Source organism: Ptychodera flava, chromosome 2 (assembly GCF_041260155.1).
Source record: "Ptychodera flava strain L36383 chromosome 2, AS_Pfla_20210202, whole genome shotgun sequence".
NCBI lineage: Eukaryota > Metazoa > Hemichordata > Enteropneusta > Ptychoderidae > Ptychodera > Ptychodera flava.
Genome location: NC_091929.1, coordinates 44,878,416 through 44,902,910, shown reverse-complemented (window position 1 = coordinate 44,902,910; position 24,495 = coordinate 44,878,416). Strand labels below are relative to the sequence as shown.

Here is a 24,495-nt window from a genome sequence, read left to right as displayed (position 1 = left end):
TAAGGTCATGGAGTAGGACGATATAATTCCCCGTCTTCCTTTTTCAGATATTGAAAATTTTAATTCCCCATACAGTTAATGGCGGCTATTTTGCAAAGCAATTAATTTCTCTAGTACGAAATTTGCACCGTGACCCTGACTTTTATTCTTGATTTGGTAAGAGAATGGTTGAAAGTGTCATTTGGGAAAGTTTAAGTCTTTCACTTTCACTAGCCAAAATGAATAATTTATCTAAACAACGGAACTTTTTGTCAACCAAAGTTCATTAACATATGCATATTTTGTCACGTCTGTACTCTGCATGACTTTCGCATTAAGAAAACAATATTTGTATTTGAAAATAAAAGTTTTAATTCAGCCGAGTACCTGACCAGCTGAAGCAAGATACATATTATGTTCATGATTGCCCGGACGATCTTGAATTTGCAGTTATAGGTATACATAAAGCTGTCATTTACATATATCCAATAAAATATTATGCGTTGTTGCAAGGGCGTTTAATTATCCTAGTGTATACAAACTATCTGTCCCCTTCAATACATGATAGTTCAGGCTGTGACAGATAGTGGGACCACTGGTTTTACTTCCGTCAGGAAAGGACGCAACGGTATTGCAATATATACAATGTTAACTTCCGCAGACCACAAGTTCCCCAGCATGTCCATGTCGTTTTGTATCCAGCTTATACTTGCAAATAATTTTCAAAACCATCAGTTTGAGTACGACGTAGACGTTGGGACATTTTAGAGCGACGCGACTTTCCATTGAAAGTGCACTATGACACACAGAAGACAACAATGGGCGACGTGTCAGAACGCAACCTATGTTACCATGACAATTGAGGTCAAGAGCTTGCCCGCATTTCTAATAAGCAGTCATTTAACGGAATAACTTTACGTTGTCAACAACAGACTTCAGCGATAAACTTTTTAAAGGTTATTGACGAAATTGTATATTGCCTTTGTATAATCAACCTTTTACTATGTTTGATTATCATGTTTGTTTGTTTCGCTGCTTTTTACAATAGCTATTGTTTACACAGGCTTGTATAAGAGTCACTTTCACGAATTCTTCCTATCATTCAACAATAGGGCGTTGGCATGATTTATTCAGTGTCAGCTTAAAGTAATATAACACATCTGAAGTGTCTAACGTCGCCAGCAGAGATCAGGAACCCTCACATTCGTTCACCGTCAAGTAATCGACTGCCGACTCACTTCACAGGCAATTCAAGTGCAGGTTCAATGTCTAGCAAAACGGGACTATGAAAGTTCGTGTTTATCCGTAATGAAGCAAAAATATGCACATGCGCAATGAATCAACCACCGTATAGCTAAACTTTTTGTTCTTGTTGATGGTCGCAATCTGATTGCCCACTATTATTTTAACTTGGTCAGTAATCAAAGGTTATGTAAATCACTTTGGAATTTAACGTTGTTGATGCTAATGAAATCAAGAGATTTTATCACTTGGCCACTTGAACGATTTACACATACCAAATTCATATAACCGTGTGCGTAAATTGGTAACATGAACTTTGAATTGTTTTATCGAACTGCCTCCCCACGGTTACGGCGCGCCAAATGTTTCAAAAATATTTATCGATTCAGTGCAAAAATAAACTGTCTTTCTCGATTGAAATAAAAATTCGGTATCATTAGGAAGAAAATAAGTAAGAAAAGTATAATTAAAAAACAAAAGACAGAAATGTCATTTAATACTTCATTTTAACTTGAGAAAAAATCTTTAAAGCGTAATTAGGAAATAAACAATTTTCAATGATTTGAAAAATCATACATCCATACTTATCGACATACATACACGTATAATAGTTCCGTAAAAGGTGCAATGAGTGCTGATTTTACAAAAAAGAGTAAATATATTATACTGTGGTACGTCCACAAAATTCACAAGAAAATCACTAAAACTCACTACTACCACGCGGAAAAAATATTACAAAAAATGAAAATGTGAACCACATACAGAAAATCATTATAAAAGAATAAGACAAAAAAAAAGTCATGCATACATAAAATTATTTATGTACTTAAGAAAATTAAAAAGCACTACGTCTCATAATAAACGAATTATAGATAATCAAAAATATAATATGAACCACTAGCCGCTTTGACAGTAAAGAGAGAAAATCAGAGAAAAAATTCGGCAGTGATGGCTCTATACAAAAGTGGACATCATCTACAAAAAATAAAATAAAATAAAATAAAATAAAATAAGATAAAAATAAAAAAATAAAAAATGCCATGAACACAGGAAATACAAAAAAACGCGTGGGCCTGTGGAAAAAGAAAACAAATGAGCACTCGCCAGAGCCCCCAAAAAAAAAGAAAAAAGAAAGAAAAAAAACCGAGCACTCGCCACAGAAAAAAAACGCGCACTCACAATTAATTTATTCAAAAAACTCATGGTTCACGTTTCCTTCGATCGATGAATCCCAAACAGCTGGGAATCCGACACCACATACTCCAATGTTTGACGAAATATAAATGAGCATTTCATTGATAACTTTGACATCTTAAAACCTAGCTCTGTTTGGCTGGGCCCTGCCCGCATAGCTACTTGAAACCGTACTTGATGAAGTGAAGTGGGCAATATCACCTAAAGAACGTCCAGGTTAACAGTGAATAGTTCCAGAGAGTCAGTTAACTGGGCCAATTTTAGGCAGTCCACAGGTCAGATCACGAGCGAGACGTACAAACCCATGACCTTTCATAGCAACACTGCGAATATATCTATGCCTTAATAAGCGCGGTATGGCAGGGAGCCCACTGCAGGCCTTCCACCGAGCCGCACTGTCATCGCCGTTACATGATTTCTACACAGTCTATACGTGTGGTTCGATACATCGGGTTCCAATACCATAACAATAAACCACCTCGTTATTTGGTAATTCCTCGTCTATCCTCAAAGATCACCCAAATCATGATAAAATGAATAGTTTTGAAGAAATCTGCCGCGTGTTGAGAGAACGTCCATCATTTTCAATGTTCGACAAGACAAACGACGCAACTGTACAAGCCTTACGACTACGAGTATGGCGAGAGTGTCCGCCCTTCGCATCGCCAGACACTCTCACTCTACCCGCAGGGCTAGACCGGCACACGACATGTCGATCGCCATTGCAGAAATCTTTATATCCACACAGTCTAATATATGGAGCTACGATATTTGTGCAGTAGCCTATACATAGCTCTGGGTGGCAGGGCAGGGCTGTGAGTTACCGGCCTGGCCGTATAACGCCGGTGTTATACGGCCTGGCCGTATCCGGTAACTCACAGCCCGGCCTTGCTGCGGTTCCGTAGCCCTACCACTCCCTTTGCTGGTTGTGTTGAGCTACAGTGTACAGAGAAATAGCGGCTGCTTGATCAGTGTTTGTCAAGTCGGGCGCGTTCGCGTTCTACAGGTACTAGTGAAAACGTTGCCTCGAATTTAAACGGAGTGTTTCAGCCCGAGTATTTTTGCCTTTGCCATACTCCGTTTAGAGGCTATGAACCCACAGGATACGTGTGTGGTTCGATACATAGCGGCCGCTGCTAGCTTTGCATGGCAGGGCTGTGTACGTGTTACCGGCGTTATACGGAGGCCGTGTCACGCCGGTAACACACAGCCCTGCCATGCAGAACTAGGCCGCAGCGTGCTGCGTGGTATGCAATTTTACCATGCATACCCACACGGCGGCCGCTGTGTATCGAACACACGTAACCGTGGGCTAGCGGCAAGCCATCGTTTTGTTGGGGTTTGGGCACAGACTGTCTATGATTTGGGAGATGCGGCCCTACACTTTACAGCGAGAGGGGATCGCTGGTTGCCGGCGTGTAGGCCTACTGTACTAGCGACGGGACTGCCGGCCGCTGGCTTACCACCTCGAGTGTACATTGGAGCGAGGGGACCGCTGGCAGCCGACGAACCACCACGAGTGTTTTGTCCACTTTTAACCAAAACTGGTAACTGTTTAATATAGAATGGGACGTGTCGGTAACTTGGACGTCCATGAGATGATATTGAAGACTAGAAGCTGAGAGTTATCGCTGAAATACCCCAAAGATCATGTCCAACATCCGAGTGTGATGATCCAAAACCCTCGGCATTAAACTGTAACAATCATGACGTTGACAATTATTCAATTTTCATGTTGGGCTTTTTCTGCGGGGTGTCCCTCTCTGTTTTCTTTTCTCGAACGGGCCTCTTTTTTTTCTACTGAGTTTTTTTTTTTTTTTTTTTTTTTTTGGTAACCTCTTTTTTTTTTTGTAACCTCGCTTTGGTTTTTTTTCCAAGCTGACCTCGTTTTGGTTTCTTTACAGCCTCAACGCCGGCGCGATCTCGGTCGACTTTTCAATTGTGATTCTCTTTCTTTTTTTAGTCAGACCTGATGGTGGTTCGTTTTGTTTTTGGTAGTAGTGCAAGTACTATTTGTGGTTTTGTTTTTAATCATTTCAATATTTTTTTTGTGTGTGCTTGATTTATTTTTTTCATTTTTCTTTTTTCCCTTATAATCAGCATTCATTGCACCTTTATATCAAATACACATGTATGTGTACGTCAATAAGTATGGGAGTGTGGTATTTCCAAATTTTTGAAAAGTTTATCTTCTCATTACGGTTTAAAGAATATTTTACAATTAAGCATTACATAACATTCTGCCCTTTTTTGCAATAATACTTTTCTCATTTATTTCTTCCGTAATTCCATCGAATTTTCTATTTCAATCAAGAAAGACGGTTGCACGTCATCTTTATCTGTACAGGCACATTCAAATATTTAATGACACGTATTTCAAATGAATGCTATTTTTATGAAAAGGTACATAAATAAAATGAAATGATATGGACGAAAGAACTTTTTTCTTTATTATTCATACACGTTTAAGACTTTTTTTAGAAAGAAAATTTGACAGTTTATTTTTACTCTATGACGATAAATATTTTTGAAACATTTGGCGCGCACGTACACGTATATCAGTGAGTAATATGAAGATAGCAAAACAAAAAAAATACGTGAGTGGCAAAATTGACTCCTTTTAGTAAAACTATATTGTACTAATCAAGAGCCATATATAACAAGTGACTTATTATTCTTGGTTCATATATGAAACAGGTGTTAATACATGATGGGAGTAATTTGGAACGCGCATCTTTCAGCGTATTCTCCTCTGTAAGATTAAAAATATTTTTTATTAGAAAGGTATCTTTCAAGTTCATCAACCTACGATGTTTCAGCTTGGCAGTACCAGTTTAATGATCTCGGCAACATCTCATCGAATATCACATGACCACTCGATCTCCGCTGTAATTGTGGGCGATAACTCGTAAAGGAGAACTGATTTAAAGCCAGGATACTTCTCATCAACGTGTCAAGGGGATATAGCTCAGTGGTAGAGCATTCGACTGCAGATCGAGAGGTCCCCGGTTCGAACCCGGGTGTCCCCTTTTTTGATCAATTTACACCATGAGCAAGAAAATTTGTACACAAGAAAGTTAAAACTTTTGGTCGGGTTCAATGGCATTGGGAAATTATTCTTCGTTTGTCGTATTTCTCAACAATGTCAGAGCTTGCCATTGTCAATAAAAATACAGGATTTGTTTTTGAAAGACGGCCGAAACATTTTGTCATGGGTAAATTCATATTTTCAAATCTTTACTGCGCATGACTAAATGAATTTCCAATTATCTGAATAGGTATAGACAAAGCTATCATCTACACATATGCAATAAAAAGTATACATACTATTGCAAAGGCATTTATTTATACTGGTGCACAGAAATACTATCGACTTTAAGGAAGGACGAACCCCAAAACTTAAAAAAATTATTCTCAAACTTGCTTCAAGGCATCTTTCAACCTAGACTGGATACGATTACCGATATTTGAAATTCAAAATGGCCGCTATTCCTGCTTTAACTCAATGGAGAAAAAATAAAATTTTCGATATCCAAAAACCTGAGACGGTGAAAAGCTTTCTTACTTCAGTCCCCCACTCCAAGCGGTAGATAACAAAAGGATTGTAAAAAAAATTGAGAGACCGAATATCTGTCCCTGAAGCACACAGCTAGTATAGGCTGTGAGAAATAGTGGAACCACTGGTTTTACTGCCGTCAGAAATGATGCAACGGTATTGCAATTATGTAAACTTCCGTAAACTTCAAGTTTCCCAACATCCCCATATCATATTTCATTCAGCTTATATTGCAAAGAATTTTCCAAACTATCAGTTTGAGACTGCCCTGACCATTTGCAGACTTAGGGACAGAAAAATGAACGACGAGAGTTGAAGTTGGTAGTTAAAATCTTAACTCGGTTAAACAGGAAGGCATTCGTGGAGAAAGTAATTCCCGGCTACTGATGTTGACAAGTGGGGATATAGCTCAGTCCCCTTCCTTTTAACTAATGGTTATTACTGTTTAAACAATTTCATAAAATAATCATAATTAAAGAGAGTTCTACGGTAGCATTCCACTTACAAAAATGCTTGCTGTTCTGCTCTAGTTCAAGGTCATCTCGATCTGAATTTTGTTAAAGCCAAACTTTTATCTCAAATTATATTTGGTAGGCAAACTGGAACCATATTTATATCTTTTAATTCTTTGAAGTCCTAGAATTCAAATTGTGAAATTCTAGTACCATGTCAAGTGATTCTTCAGAGGAAGTGGAAAACCTTAGTCGAAAAAAATACATTCTTTTTACTGTTCTGACATCGACAATTGATCTCGAGTAAATGACACTTCCTTTAACTGACAAATTAATTTCAAACATTTCGCAGCAATTAATAGGTTCGAATATACATACGTATATAAACGTTTAACAGCAAGAAACTACGGAGAAACCGACTATTAGAATGTCCGCACAGTCACTCCAACTCATTCCTGTGTGGTTTGAATCGAATAAACAAAAGCTCAATTTCTGAGTTATCTTATGCAAAATACTATATATGAAATGAACGATTAACGGTCATTCACAGAGCTCAACGAGCGTCTGAGGTAGCCCTGGTTTTAAAAAATGTGAACACGCTATGCCTGAGTGTAAACATAGCAACTGTCTTCATAACATTTTAATTTGATGAAGTAACCCGGATCATAACACAGTAAATATACGAAAAAGATATTGTAATTTCAATTCAAAAGTGTATATTCGATCATGCACCCTGTACACTACTCTTTCTAGATATGGTACATACACGAATCTTTTGTGCATATACTGACAAACAAAACACAATCAGGTAAGTTCCGTCTCATTATATTTACTCAGGCTAGAATACTCTAAACCGTAGCACATGCGTGCAACAGGTGATAATATACGTAAAAGGCAACATAACATAAGGCACACTATAACAAGGGCAACACTCTATAACTCTAACAAATTGTCAAAACTTTTTCCTGTCTCATTTCACATGTTTTGGCCCTGTGGTCATCATTTTAGACTTTGATTACGCCCTAGTGATCATGTGACGATTGGAATTTATGGTGAACTCCTGAGTACAGAAAGGTATTGATACGTTAACACCCACTGGTGATACCAAGGGGATATAGCTCAGTGGTAGAGCATTCGACTGCAGATCGAGAGGTCCCCGGTTCGAACCCGGGTGTCCCCTTCTTTTTACTGTCGTTTTCGTGATAAGAGGTCCCGTGGCGATGTAGGGAGGCGTTGCAAAACAGCAGGGATTTCATTCACGATTGTCAGGTAATGGATTTGTCTCGGGTCAATTCTGCGGTTATGATAACGTTGGACGCACAATTAAAATACTCATGTTTCGAAATCATAACACTACTAATACAACAACTATCATTCTAATCCGAGTTGCAATGACCTTGACAATATCCCAAAAGAGGACCTATTATCAACCTATGTTTCTATGTGTTTTGAGTGGTTTATAAACATTAACAAAAATATTTTCGTAGGTAAATTTTTATTCAAAGGATAGTAGAGGAGCAAAATAAACTTCCCTCCAGAGAGATGATTCCCTTCTTCCGTCAGTTCTCTCAAATTGTGTTTTACGGTTTACAGCTAGATGGCGCTCATTTTAAAGCGCTTGCAGTAAATTAAAACTTTCACCGTCTTAGTTTTGTGAAAATCGAACATTTCAGGGATGAATTTCAAGTATCGGTAGATATTGGTAAAATTTGTTTTCTAGTGCCAATTTTTGCAAGGTGACTCCTGAATTATGTTTTTGATTTAAAAGGGAATGGTTTGAAGCTTCCTTACCAAAAGCTACAGCAAACGTTTAAGGCTTTCAATTGCTAAGTGCGGACAACCTTAATACTGTATAGTGCAGTTTTAAATAATATTCCCTTGCGTTAATTATCCCAGGGTTTCAAAATTTCGTCTGTACTTTGAAATATATTGTTAAACCCACTTTAATGGGGCGCTGTTCAAGATGATTGCTATGTCATAACTATCAAAAGAAAGTTCTGTTCTGTAGATAACGTGCAACAGGTGGTAGTGCTTTCCGTGAATTATAGGATGCTGGGGCATTTCCACAAAATAATATTTTCCAAAAATTTGAAAACCAAAATTTAAAGAATAAGTAAATGTCTTTAGATTAGCGATCATTGTCGTTTGACGAGAACAATAATATTTGCTGATCCAATATCGGATATCGAATATTTGAACATGAGCACATGAGAGCAGGCATAGCTTGAAAATGGTTGTAACCTTTGTCCACTCTCTAAATTATGTCAGGGGATATAGCTCAGTGGTAGAGCATTCGACTGCAGATCGAGAGGTCCCCGGTTCGAACCCGGGTGTCCCCTTCTTTTTAATTTATATTTCTCTCGTTTGGCAATCGAGAGATATATATGGTGTCACGGTAAGCACATATGGTGTGACGGTAAGCAATTGTTTATGCGCCGACTTGATAGTGAAGGCTTGCATGCAATATTATGGATACAATCTTCTCAAATTTTATGAAAAAGGCGCATCGAAGGCATTTGAAGAGAATACATAGAGAGAGGTATGGTCTATTCGAAGTAAGACCACTTTTTTATTATTCAAGTTGTTTACCAGCCTTTGATAAAAATGTGGCTGAACTGGCGTATGCAGCGTTCTTATCTTGTAGCATGTCTTGACAAGTTCGCACTCCCAATGACAACTAGGCTTGTGTGTATCACGTGCACTCGGTAATAATTTATACATTCCCTTTTAGGACAATGTATTAGAGTTCTGGATGATTAAGTGACACTGGTCTCTGGTAATATAGTGCAAAATTCTTATATGAGTTATTGGAATTAGAGCTCGTAAATCAGAGACGAAATCTTATAGTACGACGGACTGAGGTTAGACTAGTTTTCGAGCTGTGTGTCGTGTATATACACGAAGGTCGCCATTACATTCGCGTGACGTCATCGTGCCAACAATATCGATTCCGGTTGGCCGTCGCATGCTGACGTCATTGAGTTCGCAGGTCATCGTGCTGAGCGATAATTTGTACACGTACGCATAGTGAGTTACGTATTATTCATCTCGAACGAAAGAACGAGACATGACAGCAATATCAAGTGCCGATGTTTATGTTGTCATTCACTGTATATGAACATTTAATAATGGCCAGATTGTTCAACCCCTGTTATATTTGTATTTGGTAATTAACAATCTCAAATCTTCACTAATTATTGCACGGTACTATTTGCGTTTAAAAATTGAACTGAAAATTACTTACATCACATCTTTTCTATGCACGAGATGTAGCGTGCCAGTAATTTGCTGAATGGTGCTATCATCATAATTTATTTCCACATCGAGAATGCCAAGCAACGTACTGGACATTCGTGAGCACGCACCATGGCAAACTGTGAATAACTGCACAGATTCAAATGACTGCATATGTTTTATGAGATTCCTCATGACATTACTTCAGACATGTCCACACTAAAATATCCAACAATTGCGAAAAACAGTACTTACAAACCGTGGATTTCCATTCGTCTTGTGAAATCACTTTGCGCAAAACACATTATTTTAAATTACCAAAAACGAATAAGAAAAACATTACCCAAAATGTTCTTTACAAACCGAATTACAAAACATATAAAAATATTCTCGTCAGCCTTCTAAAATTGGGCGAAGAAGTTATTACACGAATAAATTAGGATTCGCACAAGAAGCCAAAGTGTACCAATACCCCCCCCCCAGTAAAATATTTTCTAACCCATCAAATAATTTCATTTCCGCCTATTTGCAGACGATACCAATTCATGTAAGTTAGTTTATCGATGACAACCATATTAATCTCGTTCAACTGGATTCGGACTTTTGCAAAGTCTGCTATTGGTGACATCACTAGAGCCAAATATTTATTACACAGAAAATTAACCGTTTAATTACATTCTCTGAATTCCGTTCCCACGCTGCTACTTTTCGACAATGGGCAAATTCGATTTTAAATGGATTACGCGCTTGAAGTGTAATACTTAAACTCTTTCGCTCAAATTATCCTCCATGAAAACTTTGAACCACAATCTTACCAAATCAATATTGCAAATCAGGGGTCACCGTGCAAAGTTTGCCACTAGAGAAACATATTACCTAATATAATTAACGATATATGAATTTCAAAATGGCCGCCATCTCCGTGTTAACTCTGAGGGAAAAAATACAATTTTCCATTTTCGAAAAACAGGTGACCAGTTTCCTTACTCAAAGAGCGTCAATGACCTCCACAAGCGTGATAGATCAGAAAAGTATTGTAAGAGTCCGAATATGTTTTCGAGGCGCATACCACCTTAATTACGTTCTAATTCTGTTTTCCATGTTGCCACTTTATTTAGACAACTTAGCATATTAAATGTCCCCACTCTGCAAATATCATACCAGTCTCTTTGTCTTCGATTTATTAAATAGCCAGTCAGCAAAAGACAAAAATCGTTACCGTCATACAATTCCCAACGATTATTCTACCCGTTTTTCTATTGGAGATAACTTTTGTGTGCAGAAAATTTATCACAAAGAAAATCAACTAAAATGTGCGGTGAAAAAAATCACGCGAAGGCATATATGTATGAAAACATTAAACCTATTAACTGTATGAATATCACACCGTGTACAATTTCCATGATTATTCTGAAGAATTTGTCATGTATGATTTCATGGATACGTTCCATAGATTATTTCCTATTTATTTAAACATGTGTTTTTAATGTTAATACATTTATTTATGACGAAATAAACCATACAATGCAGTAAAATATCATACAGTACAATGCAATACAATACAATACAATACAATACAGTGCTCGGCGATTAGGACGTCAGGTTTTCAGTTGAAAATGTAATCAGCCATCACGCAGCTGAAGAGAAGTGTCATATATCTCGTGCAATATTAAATTATTTCCTGCAATTTGAAATAACATTGATCGAACAACAATTGGCAGGTTTTGTGAAATAAAGTATGGGAAACGATCCAGTTAACCGTGAGTTTAGGGGAAGTATACGCCGCGTGAGGGCGTTCTGCCCTACTGTGAATATTCATACAGGAAAAGTAAAGCATGCATATTAAAACTTGTTTGACATATTTGTCAAAAGGACGAAGACATGTAAACTTGTGGCGTCCATGTCATGAATGAAAGACGAATCAATCAACCGTGACTGGGCCACGCCTTGGTATTGACTTACGCCTTTATATCGCCATAATCCTTCTGTCCGTCACATTTACCATATCTTTTCTTTATTCTTAAGGTAGAACGCGCCTCGGGGACAGATATTCGGACTGTCAAACTTTCATAATTCTTTTCTGATCTACCAATTGTGGGGGTTCATTTTAAAGCTCTTGGTGTAAGAAAACTTTTCACCTACTTAATTTCCTGAAATTCGAAATTTTATTTTTTCTCGATAGGGTTAACAAAGTGATGGCGGCCATTTTGAATTTCAAATATCGCAAAATGTTGGGTAATTTGTTTCTCTAGTTCAACGTTTTGTACGGTGACCCCCCCCCCCCCCCCGATTTTTATTCTTGATTTTGAAAGAGAGTGGCTTAAAGTTTCATTTAGGAAATTTTGAGCAAAAGTTTAAGTCTTTTACTTTCGAGGCCCATATACTACCTTGTCAGAGTTCATTTGATTGCGTGTGTGTGTGTGTGTGGGGGGGGGGGGTTAAGGTAACAGCGCATTTTCTTGAAAAGTGCATTGGGACCACTGCAAACGTGCGGATTCATTGCTTGTAGACACTGGTCAAATTCGAGCAGTTGTTTAAAAAGAATCAAAGTCGAACGTTGATTATTCTATTCTCTCTCATTTCAACAGCAATAAACAAATTCAGTGTCCGAACTGAGCAGATCTACCCCCTTTACTGTCTATGGATAAACTTACTAGACCGACTGACAAGCAGTTTAGTAGCGTACTATCTTCTCCGACGTAATGAGGTCACCACTGAAATATCGATCGCAGGTCGGTGCCAATATATCATCAAAGTCGCTGTACACTACAGGTTTGCATGCGAAGCCAATGATAGCGCGAATATTGGCAGCTGATCGGGTATTGAGTGTTGCGGAATTTCATTCAAATGGCGATGCCTGTCATACTATGTCTGGGAAGGTAAATATTGCGAAATGAATAAATAAAGTCAAGATTAGACCCCAGTTAATATTCAATGAAACGAGCTGGCAGGGTAGCTGCATTTCTATATCGGACAGGTACAAAGTGCGGGGCGCACCACATTGCACGCAGACAACGGAACGACCCGACCGGCGTTGTGAAATACCGACCTACATTGGGGCAATGTAAATCCCGAAGGACACACTCGCTGGTCCAGAACGCTGCCGGAACTATTTACCATATTATTGTTAGGAACTTGTGAAGATTGTTTTTGCGAACATGGCATTATCGGTCGAAGATTTTATATTGCATAACTGATGAAGGCGGCGGGACACCGATGGATGATCATCGAAGAGGGGTATGAAGCTTACAGCCGCCAGTGAGTTCACCTTGTCCCGCTAAAACAACATGGCTGAACAGACGACTGCATTCAGTCGTATTTCCTGTCGGTGGACCCCGGATGGATCGCGGATTATCCAGGGATCCATCCAAAACGACTTAAATTTTCTACTGAGGATATTTCTCCAGTCTCTAAGCGTTGAGAACGCCCCAGAAGTCGTCTCCAAAATTCTAGGGGGCGTAGCGATGACGTACGAGGACACATTCGAGATAGAGTTCGCCAAAAACAGAGCCGGAAACGACATGGCCATACTTTTCATGGCAGGAGCGGCGGGCGACGACAGCCTTAGTTTCACACTGAACAAAGCTCAGCTTGTCCTCAGCATTCTTCGTGTTTTGGAGTGCAGGCCGGCAAACTCACCGAAATTGACCCGGATAGGAGACCTGAAGGCATATCTTGGTAGATGCGGCATTGACCCTGTAACAGGTGGGTAGTCAATCTAAATGACCTTTAACCCCGTGCACGTTGGTGCTGGCACGATGACAATCATTACAAGCCATAGTAACACCATTACTACAGATTGTTGGCCAGTTCTTCCACGTTATATATTTGTATCGGACAACTATACAAGAGTTTGCAGTATGTTTAATGAGCTTTTCGTAAATCATTAGCATATTCGAACGAGTTAAAAAGTTAGCCTGACAATATTGTAAACAGAAATGACGTGTTAAAACACTGGTATGACGTATACTGATAAGAAATCAGTATGGTATTGTATTATATGTATACTCAATCTAGGCATAAAATCAAATCGATGATAAAATTATGTTCTCTGGGAGCCCGTCAGCCGCCATGTTTGTCTATCTGTCTGAGTTTGGACCTTATCATTACATTTCAGTAGCGAGACCAATTGCTTTGTGGTGCAAGCATGATCAATGACAAAATCATAGTCCTCAGTATGTATTAAAAAAACCCCAAACATGAAACACAGAATATTTTGATAGAAGTATGCATTTACATTATGTATTTAACTGTACTCCAAAGCGGGAAGCTGTCAAGTGCTAACAACTCGTAAACTGATCGTCATGGAAACAACGCTTGACGCAACAATTTTGAAAAAAAAATGTTGAAGGAGACTTGTATCGATCAAGAACACCCACTCACTGTTTACACAGTACAGCACTTGATTAAATTCATTTGAAAGAAATGACAGACAGCTTATGATGCTATACAACTTTAAAAGTACTTCTCAGCAAATCCGGCATTTTAAGGGGCATTGTTTAATAGGTGTTGTAAAAGTATCGTCTGCAGCTCAAAGTATATGTTTCATTGGTGTCGTTTTTTTATTAACTTTGGTGATTTCATGAGGGGAGGGGAGGGGGCATTCTCTTGTATGAAGGAGTGTCTGTATTCAAATTAGCTAAGGCACTTGTACAAATATGGATTCTAAACCCCATTTTCGAACAGTACCAACATGAATATTTAGCATGACGGTATACAGAGTATAGGGTTAAATATTGTATATTCATTTTCTTTGATTCTTTGCTATGTCTGTCTACAAGTAACTTGAATCATTTGGTCTGATACATCAATGGGCCTAATGTGCAGCATCTCGGTTGGTTGTGAAGTTGCTGTGAATAGTGACAATCAACCAATCAGATATAACCTTCCGAGCCAGCTGCACAGCCTAATTAATGCAGCCATTGAAACCAACTCAGTGTTTAAAAAGTAATAGGTGTAGACTATCGAAAAAGAAAAAAGTCAGCGAAACTGTGCTTTATGTTGGCACAATTTTTCAAGACCAAATATAATTGTGTTCGCTTCATGACAATACGGGTTTCACTTTCCGCCAACTGCTCATAGAATATGTATTTGTGCCACTAAAGACAGGGTATTCGATATGACATTTTGCAAAATGGACCATGTAGCGTTTTGGTACAAACGACTTCCCTCGGAAAGCCATCAACCAAAGAATGGGGTGTAGAACATCGAACAAGTTATTGCGCGATAAACTAGCAAGAGTGGGTGTAGTAGATTAACATGGCGCTGTCACTAGAGAACGGCAGACATTTCAAAACTGAATGACCTTACACGTTTCTCACTATGTTTCATTTGCGAATAACATGAGTATAACACCGAAATGACAGAAAAATATACATCACGGTCTTTTGAGCCCAACATTTCAAGAATGTTACTTCACCCTGTGATATTTTTAGATGCTTGTGCAGACTATAGGTAAGAAAAATAACGATGAAGTGTGTTTAAAGCTCCATGACTGGTGTCGTCACCTCGTATCGTGTTTTATCGAGAGTCGCGTTGTTGAAGTCACGCTCTACTTACAACTTTAGGCAACTGACTCTGCGGAAACGTTTGCAAGGCACGTATGTTACAAAAGGAAAGAATGAGCCGATACTGGACAGGCTACTATGACCTAAGTTCTGCCTGCAATTAAAACAATAAATTAGTGGTTACATTGACGTCAGTGCTACGTATATAGTTCTTTCTCGTTCTCAGATTCCCGTGTTGCAAGGCAGACATCCTGTATAGTGACGCATGCGTTGTGTCACGCTGCCACAAATTCGAATACCTGTGCACAAACAAATCAAAGACGCTTGGCACTAGGTGCGTTTGCAGAAAAGAACCTGATAGGAAGTGCAGTCGAGCTTATCGAGTAAAATTGTTCCACGTCTCTGTCGGACTTCGAAAGTTTACCAAAGACAACTACCACAATGCAGGTTTCCCGCGTCGTTGCTCTGAAATGGACGGTTTGTGATAGATTAGCATGTGTATACATACCTTGCAAAGGCACCATTACATTTCATTCCGTCCTCATTATCCTAAAAATGTTTGCGAAAAACAAAGGTCGGCTTTATTTTCTTCCGCTCAATTTTTCCCTCAGACCAATCGGCCTGAGAAATTTGTAGCGTATGTCTTGTTAATTACGAAAAAATTACGCTAAAGTTTGCTATTTTCCATGGGTCGAAATCTCGCCTCACAAAATCGACCAGAAAAATTTCCAACATAACTGCAGAAACAAATTTATTATGATTTGAGCCAAGAAGTACATGTATCGGCCCAACGAAAAGTGCGCAATTTCACAATTTTCGGCCGACAATAAATAATAAAGTTGGAAATCAAACTATATTTTCCGACCTAACTACAATATTTTCAGAATGCAAATATACAAACGCGCATTTTATCATAGTTATTTTCGTACAGATACTCTCGTCGTATAAACTATATTTTCGGCCCGAGTCCACACGAGCGCAGCTATAGCAATTATTTCCAGTGAAAGAATTATAACACTGTTTTTTGTTCTTTGCTTAGGAGAGTGTCTTGTCACGTCTGCTTTCAATAAAGAAGACAAGCTCTTTGATGCTCTTCGAGATGACGACACACAGACAGCCCTGGAGCTTGCTAAAAGTGTTGACTTGCTGACCGTCAAAAATGGATTCACCCTCCTACACCAGGCTATACTCTACGACAACGTCTTGTTCCTCTTCTCCCTCTTCAAGTATTCCGACTTTTATCACCTGCTCAACATCCGGGTCTCGAATTCAAACAGCGAGTATAACGGGTTCTCGGCGTTTCAGTTGGCTGATTGCCTGGGAAACGACACTATGATGGAAAAGCTCACGTATCTCTCGGATGTGGAGTCGAGCTTCACCACTCTGCACAGGGCGGCGAGGGCTGGGGATCAAGATGCCGTGGAGAGGCTTTGCCAGAACGGAGAAGACGTCAACAGCCGCGGAAGAACCAACATAACCCCGATATCCCTCGCCTGCGGTGCTGGCCGGCTTGGCGCTGTGAAAGTGCTTGCAAGGTATGGCGCCAACCTGAACGCGCGCAACGACCGAGGTGACACCCTGATGCACAGAGCTGCAGAGGGCGGCCATGTCGGCATAGCCAGGTTCCTTCTGCAGAAGAGCAAGAAAGTGGACGTCAACGCAGTGAATCGCAGCCAAATGACCCCACTCCACAGGGCCGCCTACAGCGGAAGTGACGAAGTCGTGCACCTCCTGCTGGAAAGCAGCGCAGTTGTGAACTCGTGTTCAGAAGATGAGGCAACACCGTTGCATCTTGCAGCTTTCAATGGACACGTGAAGACAGCCAAATGCTTACTGGAGAAAAAGGCTCTCATTAACCCTGTTACAAAAGATTCCAAGACTCCGCTACATTATGCGGCCGAAGAAGGGCACACGAGTATGATAGATTTACTGCTGGAATATGGGGCACAGTTTGATATCCATGACGATGACAGCATGACACCTCTTCATATGGCGGCCAGGAAAGGTGAGGTTCGCGTGGTTGACAAGCTACTGGAATGCGGGGCAAAGGTTAATTCGGAAACCAAAGATGGGATGACAGCCCTGCACTTCGCCGCAGAACTGAACAAGGTCGCTATTGCACAGAGCCTTCTTCTAAAGGGAGCCATCTTGGATGCCCGGGACATTGAGGGCCTTACTCCACTCCACAGCGCCGCCTTCGAAGGAAACAATGAAATGATCGAATTTCTCGTCTCCAAAGGGGCGAACCTCGACGCAGAGACAGAGCCAGACAAGCTAACACCGCTGTGGATTGCGATAGACAAGGATCACGAGGAAACTGCCATAATGCTCGTTCAGAGAGGGGCAAACGTCAAATCAGCGGACTGCCACGGACAGACAGTCCTCCATCTTGCCAGCAAACGTGGTCTTGTAACCACGGCAATGCTGCTGATAGAAAAGGGTGCAGATGTTAATGCCTTGAACGAAATCTCGGCTACACCCCTCCACTGCGCTGCAGTCGAAGGGCACACGAACATAGCACGTATGCTTCTCGCCCAGAATGCCGTGGTGAATTCCCTTGACAACGACTGTTGGTCGCCATTATTTCATGTTGTCCAGCACGGAAACTACGCAATCGCAGAACTCCTCATCAGCAGCGGCGCGAAAGTCAACGAGACAGATGCTTACCGAAACACGCCTACGCACTTCGCTGCGCAACTTGACCACTTTCGTATGGTGGAGCTCTTGCACAAGAAAGGCGCTGACGTCAACGTGGCCAACGAGGAGGAGAAATCGCCCCTTCATTTCGCTGCTATGAACGGCCACGATAGGACTGTGAAAGTACTGATGAAACGTGGAGCTGACATTCATATGAAGGATAAGGCGGCTTTGGCACCGATGCAGTGCGCAGTGCTAAACGGGCATGCCTCTGTAGTTGAAATACTGCTCGACAGTGGTGCTCGAACGGACGAGAAAACTAGTGACGGGTCTACCGCTCTCCATTTGGCATCAAAAAAGGGCTACACCAATATTGTAGAACTTTTGATCGAGAGGGGGGCCTTTATCGATATTGGTAACGACAAGAACAACACGCCACTCCACTGTGCGGCGGAATCTGGCCAAACGGAGACTGTGGAGTTTCTTGTCAATGAGGGCGCTTCAGTGTTCGAGCAGAACAGTAGCCGTTTGACGCCCCTGCACCTGGCAGTGGCCAATGGACATGACAAGACAGTGCAGAAGCTCCTTCGATTCGGCTCGGCTGTAGACGCACAGGATATTGACCGAGAGACAGCATTGCATATCGCAGCGGCAAACGGATTCCTTGACGTCATTCGAACCTTGCTTCAGGCCAATGCGTTCATCATGGCCAGGAACATCGATGGGTGTACGCCTCTACATCTCGCAGCGAGAGAGGGCGAGAGTGCAGCATCGGCGCTGTTGGCCGATCTTGGCAGCGAAGTCAACGCGAGAGAATCCGAAGGCCTGACGCCTCTACACCTGGCAGCGATGGCCGGACACGAGGAAGTGGTATCAGAGCTAATTGATCACGATGCTGACGTCAACGTGAGGGATGACGAGCAGTGGACACCTCTAGTATTTGCCAGGGAAAACGAATTCGAGAAAATTGTGTCTCTGTTGCTTGAAAACGGCGCGTACGAAAGCAAGCCCGAAAACTTATAAACTTAGCGTCAATGGAATAAAGTACTTGAAGCCCACATTGAACATTGCAAAACTCTCCGGGAAAAGCTAGTACATCTCTACCACAGTTGTCGAAATGGAGCTATTGTGAAACAAAGATATGAGAGGATTGGGCCATTTCAGGTAGTACGGGCCTCAACATTGAAAGATTAAAACTTTTGCTCAAACTTGCCGTGATAAACAATTTACCCAATATTTTTCCGAGTCTTGAAATTGAAAATGGCCACCATTCCAGTATTAACTAGGTAGGGGGAAAATTAAATTTCGAATTTCATAAAGATAGGCCGGTGAAAACTTATGTTATTCACAGAGCTTCAAACTGAGCCCCATAAGTGGTAGACCAAAGAGTACAGTAACTGTAAAAGTTTGAGAGTCCGAATATCTGTCCCTAGAGCACCTTCCAAACGATACTCTACTTCTACAAGATGACTTTGCATGGGTGCAAAATCAATGCGTAATTCAAATGAATAGTTTTCGCCTTTTATACACGTATGTCGTGATTTTACAAAAAAACCAAAGAAAGCCGAAAATATAAATACGCCTTAATAAAGTTGTTGTGCCGAGTGAGCCTCTTGTGCGCACCGTAGTGATGTCAGCTAAATTTATATAATAGGTTGGAAAACCCATCGGAGACAGAATTTTTGCAGTCCCTTACTGGTCTACCATTTGCGTTGACTTGTTTTAAACTTAATCGAGTAAAGGAAGTTCCAACGTGTAATTTTTGTGAAGATCGACAATTTAGACCTTAGAATTAATAATAGCGGCCGTTTTGAATGTCACATATCGGTATTGAAGGTAACTTGTTTCTTTGGTAACGAACTTTGCGTGGTGACCCCCAATTTTTATTGCTGATTTTGAAAGAGAATTGATTAATTAGGAAAGTTTGAGTAAATGTTTAAGTCCTTCAATTTCGAGGTGCATAATACCTTAATTGAAAAGTCAATACTATTTGAGGGCGCGCTTCGTCTAATTGTACATTTAAGTGCATGTTTTTAAGTGTTGGGCAAATGTCCTGTATACGAAATCAAGGTTTACTAAATGACTCCTGCAACGCTATACCTCATAGTTAGTACATATTGAAAGTGATTTTTGACAAACGTGATCAGGACAATGAAAAGTTGATTTTGGTTGACGCCACCTTAATCTGAATGCGTGAAATGTAACAATATTTTGATACAGTAATCCTTCAGACGAAATTAAAATATTCGGAAATGACTTATTCATTAAAACTTTACATTTGGGCCGCCTTTGCAAGATGGGCATGTCTATTTCACTTTTGAGCGAGGTCAGAGTTCTATTGATTTTTAAGAGCCGTTGAACGTTGTACATCATTTTTTTACCTAATATTACTTTTTTATGCAAAATGTCATTCAAGTTTCAGTAATTTGTTAACCCAAGATTGAAATAAGTGTTAGGGTTTATATTTTAGCATGACAAGAAGTAGTAAGTTGGGTTGGAAAGAATTGTAAAGGTATGCAAATTGCCCGATTTCGATCCTAGGCTTTTTTCCTCTCTCGTTTTCAGCACTTTATGAGACTGTACTCTTGCAGGGTCAAATTGTGTGATTTTTTTTTCAAATTTTTTTTTGAAATACTGTTTATCATGATTTTCATCACTTTTGAATGTAAGTTTTTCAATTCATGCTGTTTAAGAATGAGAATAGATAGTACAAAAAAAATTGCCGTTCTTTCTACATAAACTCGAGTTTCAAGTGAGATATTACATTTCATAAGTAGTGTCGATGTTTTTACCTATATTATTCATAACAAAATTTACCATTAATATTTACCTACTTCATCCTTTGAGTAAATTATTGCTATCATACTAAACTAAGATTCTCTGCTATTTGAAAATATAGAGTATGAGTGGGTTTATGTCACCTTTGATAAGAAATACCTACGTGCAGCGCCACGTTTTTATAGTAGCGCCCTCTGTCGACCTTACATCATTCTCATCGCCATGAACCCTGCCTGCTTCCGTACGTATTGTAACGAAGTGTTTCACTTTCCATACGCGGAACGCTACACTGTTTTCATCAAATTGATCTGGTTGTTTTGATTGATAAAAAGTGCATCATACATGACTGAACAGATATGTAAACAGGATACAACGAATCGTTTTGATTCAATAATTTGCATGAGACTTTAACACCTTACCATCGAAATAAACAAGAAGGTGAATTTATGTGCATTGATTTTTATACTGGTTTGTTATTTGTTAGATATAGCCATGCACATTTTATGTTTTGAACAATAGAGCTCATAGAAATAAAGTTTGAACACTTATTCCTCGCAATCTTAACTTCTATTTCTTTATAACAAACATCTACAGCGGATGGTGACCCTCAGATGTAATACTAGTTTTTATTTCAATGAAAATTAAAACTTAGTTTTAATTATGGATAATTATGGAATAAAGGGCGAAACACTAACTATATAATAACGTTTTATTGGTGGCCAAGGGCAAGAGCCAAGCCAAAAATTAACGGGCAAGGCGGAGCCGAGAGTACTAATTTGGAGTTACTTTCGCCAGGACTAGAATTCAAATTTAAACAATAACTTGAACGTATATTGGTAAGCTAAGACATTGTTTTGGAGTAGAACAATAAATTGAATTTGTCATACAGAGCAGAATTAGCGATCAAATCATTAACGTAACAGCTACAAGCCCTTTCACTTTACAACTATTTTACCCACACTGTGGAAGATATGTTGCTTCAGTGCATTACAACGTGTTTGATATCACTACATATTTTGAACTGCTGAGGGCGTATTCCTGTTCACCACGGCGAACTGTGACCCATAAGAGATCACGTACACACATGTGGCACTGATCCAAGTTTCACCTGAACAGATATATACATGTTTAGTTTAAATGAATAAAGCACAAGACAACAGTACCTTATCTATGAACGTCTATACAAATTGCTCATTAGCAAGGTGTAAAACATTATATTGATATGACTACTCGACTTACGTTTACCGTGACTCAGTTTCTACTGAAAATGATGATGGTGATGATGATGATGATGGTGATGATGATGATGATGATGATGATGATGATGATGATGATGATGACGATGATGATTACACCGTAAGAAACATACATATAGTTATACACAATAACAGGGATTATCTTAACAAAACTGGTACAGGGGAAATACTCTCAAACACGACTGGAACTAATTTGGGATAATTCGATGGTGAAGTAATTAATGTCGGTTTAATCTGCAAATGTAAGCTCATCTGCTTTTCTTTTTAAGTTATACACTTGTATTTATGAGTAATTTGTAATATTGTAACATTCAGCTATAGGGCACCTAACACTTTAGAGATATATATATATATATATATATATATATATATATCTGTTGTAATATTGAAAAAAGTAACTTAACTTTTATAACTTGGGGAGCTTTCAATAATTACAGGGAGAGTTGGGCTGGGGAATTCCGCGCACACCACTATTCATGGTGTCTATGATGAAATGATATGAATAGTTTTTTCCAATACAAAAATAGGTAAATCTTTGCATTTGTGTACTCTTGATTATTGATATTAATTTTCTTGATTAGACTAGAGTGGTTATACAAGTCTATGGTTGTGCAACAAATTTGATTTTGGAATTTAACTGAAATGTCGATTCACTATGCATTGCGGTCTATGATGAAACTATGATTTTTTTTAGCGGTCTATAATGTGCATGTATTTTGTTGGTGATTTGCTATTCAGGAAATATCTGATAATCAAAGTTTTGGCCATAAAATCAGCTTCTGTCAAAAGTGACCCTCCCCCAAGATAGGTTCATAAAACGTGACCCTCCCCCTTGAATTGTTTTCTAAAAAGTGACCCTCCCCCCAATTCCTCCAGCCTACCCCCTGTAATTACTGAAGGCTCCCTTATTTATATTTGTAAAGTTTGTCAAACCTTCTGACTACCGTTATTTAATCAGTCTGAAGATCCTTTTTATCAGCTTCTATAGTTTTTGATATTTTTATTTTGGTGTTATGCGTACTAATTAGACTTGTTCACCAACAAGTAAAACTTTCCATTTCAAAATTTGATGGATACCTTGAGGGCGCCACTCACGCAGTACAGCTGTATACAGCTGTAGCCAAGTATAATACTTCCATGGCCGTAGCAATCGATCTTGCCAGTATAACTTTCTCCCACCCTCAATCACATTAATATTTGCTCAACTAATCTAGAGACACACACACAGAATGTCTTTCAAATATGAATCACGAAGAAAGATACTTTGAAAATTAATTGCATGAGGCAGTAAGAATAAGTAGTTAGTATCGCTGCTCAAGTGCAATCACTGGACGCCATATTTGCTCTGGCTCATTCCAAATTCTGGTACAGGTGTCAAAGTCCTCACTGTGTTAGGCCTTTTTTAAATGACATTTTAAATTCAACCCTAGATTATCAAGCTTACGGTATTAGTACGTGCCTATATCTTCACCTACAAACTAATGTTTATCACTAACAAAATTAAGCATCTCCCTACTGATTAAATACAACTTTCCTTTACTGATATATACCTTCAACAAAATGGTACAACTCAAAACAAGGCTTGAATCTCATCAGAATATAAGTACATCAGCCAATCGGAAAACTGGACATAGGCCAATGGGAAAACTGAAAATCAGCCAATCGGAAAACTGGACATAAGCCAGTGAAAAACGTCAAGCCAATTACTACATATTTCAAAATAGCCATGCATTCAGTTCAATTTTTAACGTACTATTTCAATTGTTAGCACAGATATATATATATATATATATATATATAGGCATCTAACGCTATATATATATATATATATATATATATATATATATATATATATATATATATATATATTATATATATATATATTACTCTTAAGGTAAGACGCTCTTAAAAATAATATTTTGTTTCACTTTTCCTCAGAGAAAATTTGAAAATATTTCTTTCCATAATCAATATTAAAAAAGTTAAGGCCTTAAGAAGAAAACAGAAAACTATATGAAATTTACAGATATTTGAAATCCACAATAGCTCCTACACCAATATTGGTGACAATCTTCGGAGAAATACATTTCGCTATTTCAAAACGATGAAACCGCATACTCGACAGCTTTCAATATGAGTCCACACACGCGGAAAGAGAAATACTATAAATACTTGAGTGTCCGAAAAACTGTTGTCAAGGCGATCTACCATCAAATGTCGCTTTTCTAAGACTTTAAAATAAGCAATGTAGATACTTTTGCGATGTCTGCTATTTTGCCGTTCATATTCAAGCTTTGTGAAGTGATATGAGTCGACAAAGTGCTGTATGACAGTATCTATAATATGGTATAGGCACAAAGTGCTTTAGTTGCAATACTACAGCTGTATCTATACGACAGCACACTATGGTATAGATACCAGATTATAGAGCCAAGACTGTAGATATTGTACGATAGTACACGCTCTACCCATCGTAGATATCGATGCAAGTTGTCACAGGTTAAAAAATTGCCAACAGCGGCAACGATAAATGTATTAAATGATTTGCATCATGGTTTATTTCCTGAATTAATTTATTTACATAAAACCATAAAATAACTAGCGCCCTCCCTTAATATCAGCGTCGCGTATGAGCGTTGTTTAGGCCTCGTTAAACCATG

The 24,495-nt window shown here is 39.1% G+C and overlaps 1 protein-coding gene and 3 non-coding genes across 4 annotated transcripts; all 4 read left to right on the top strand.

Annotated features, from left to right (window-relative positions):
- The first annotated feature begins 5,372 nt into the window (after window positions 1–5,372).
- Window positions 5,373–5,444, top strand: Trnac-gca (transfer RNA cysteine (anticodon GCA)). Its single transcript has one exon. It is a non-coding gene; the product is annotated as a tRNA-Cys (tRNA).
- Window positions 5,445–7,531: 2,087 nt separating this feature from the next.
- On the top strand, window positions 7,532–7,603 carry Trnac-gca (transfer RNA cysteine (anticodon GCA)). Its single transcript has one exon. It is a non-coding gene; the product is annotated as a tRNA-Cys (tRNA).
- A 1,087-nt stretch (window positions 7,604–8,690) lies between these two features.
- Window positions 8,691–8,762, top strand: Trnac-gca (transfer RNA cysteine (anticodon GCA)). The gene has a single exon. It is a non-coding gene; the product is annotated as a tRNA-Cys (tRNA).
- A 3,893-nt stretch (window positions 8,763–12,655) lies between these two features.
- On the top strand, window positions 12,656–21,137 carry LOC139121936 (serine/threonine-protein phosphatase 6 regulatory ankyrin repeat subunit A-like). The gene is made up of 2 exons (XM_070687269.1): window positions 12,656–13,362; window positions 16,204–21,137. Exons 1-2 carry the CDS (start codon window positions 12,945–12,947, stop codon window positions 18,822–18,824), a joined length of 3,039 nt encoding a protein of 1,012 aa, XP_070543370.1. The 5' UTR covers window positions 12,656–12,944; the 3' UTR covers window positions 18,825–21,137.
- The last annotated feature ends 3,358 nt before the right edge of the window (window positions 21,138–24,495 follow it).

What these genes read in the sequence shown, in the direction of transcription:
- LOC139121936 (XM_070687269.1), top strand. Translation starts at nt 12,945, where the DNA reads ATGGCTGAACAGACGACTGCATTCAGTCGTATTTCCTGTCGGTGGACC. An exon ending in CGGCATTGACCCTGTAACAG is followed by an intron (nt 13,363 to 16,203) that starts GTGGGTAGTCAA and finishes TTCTTTGCTTAG; the next exon opens with GAGAGTGTCTTGTCACGTCT.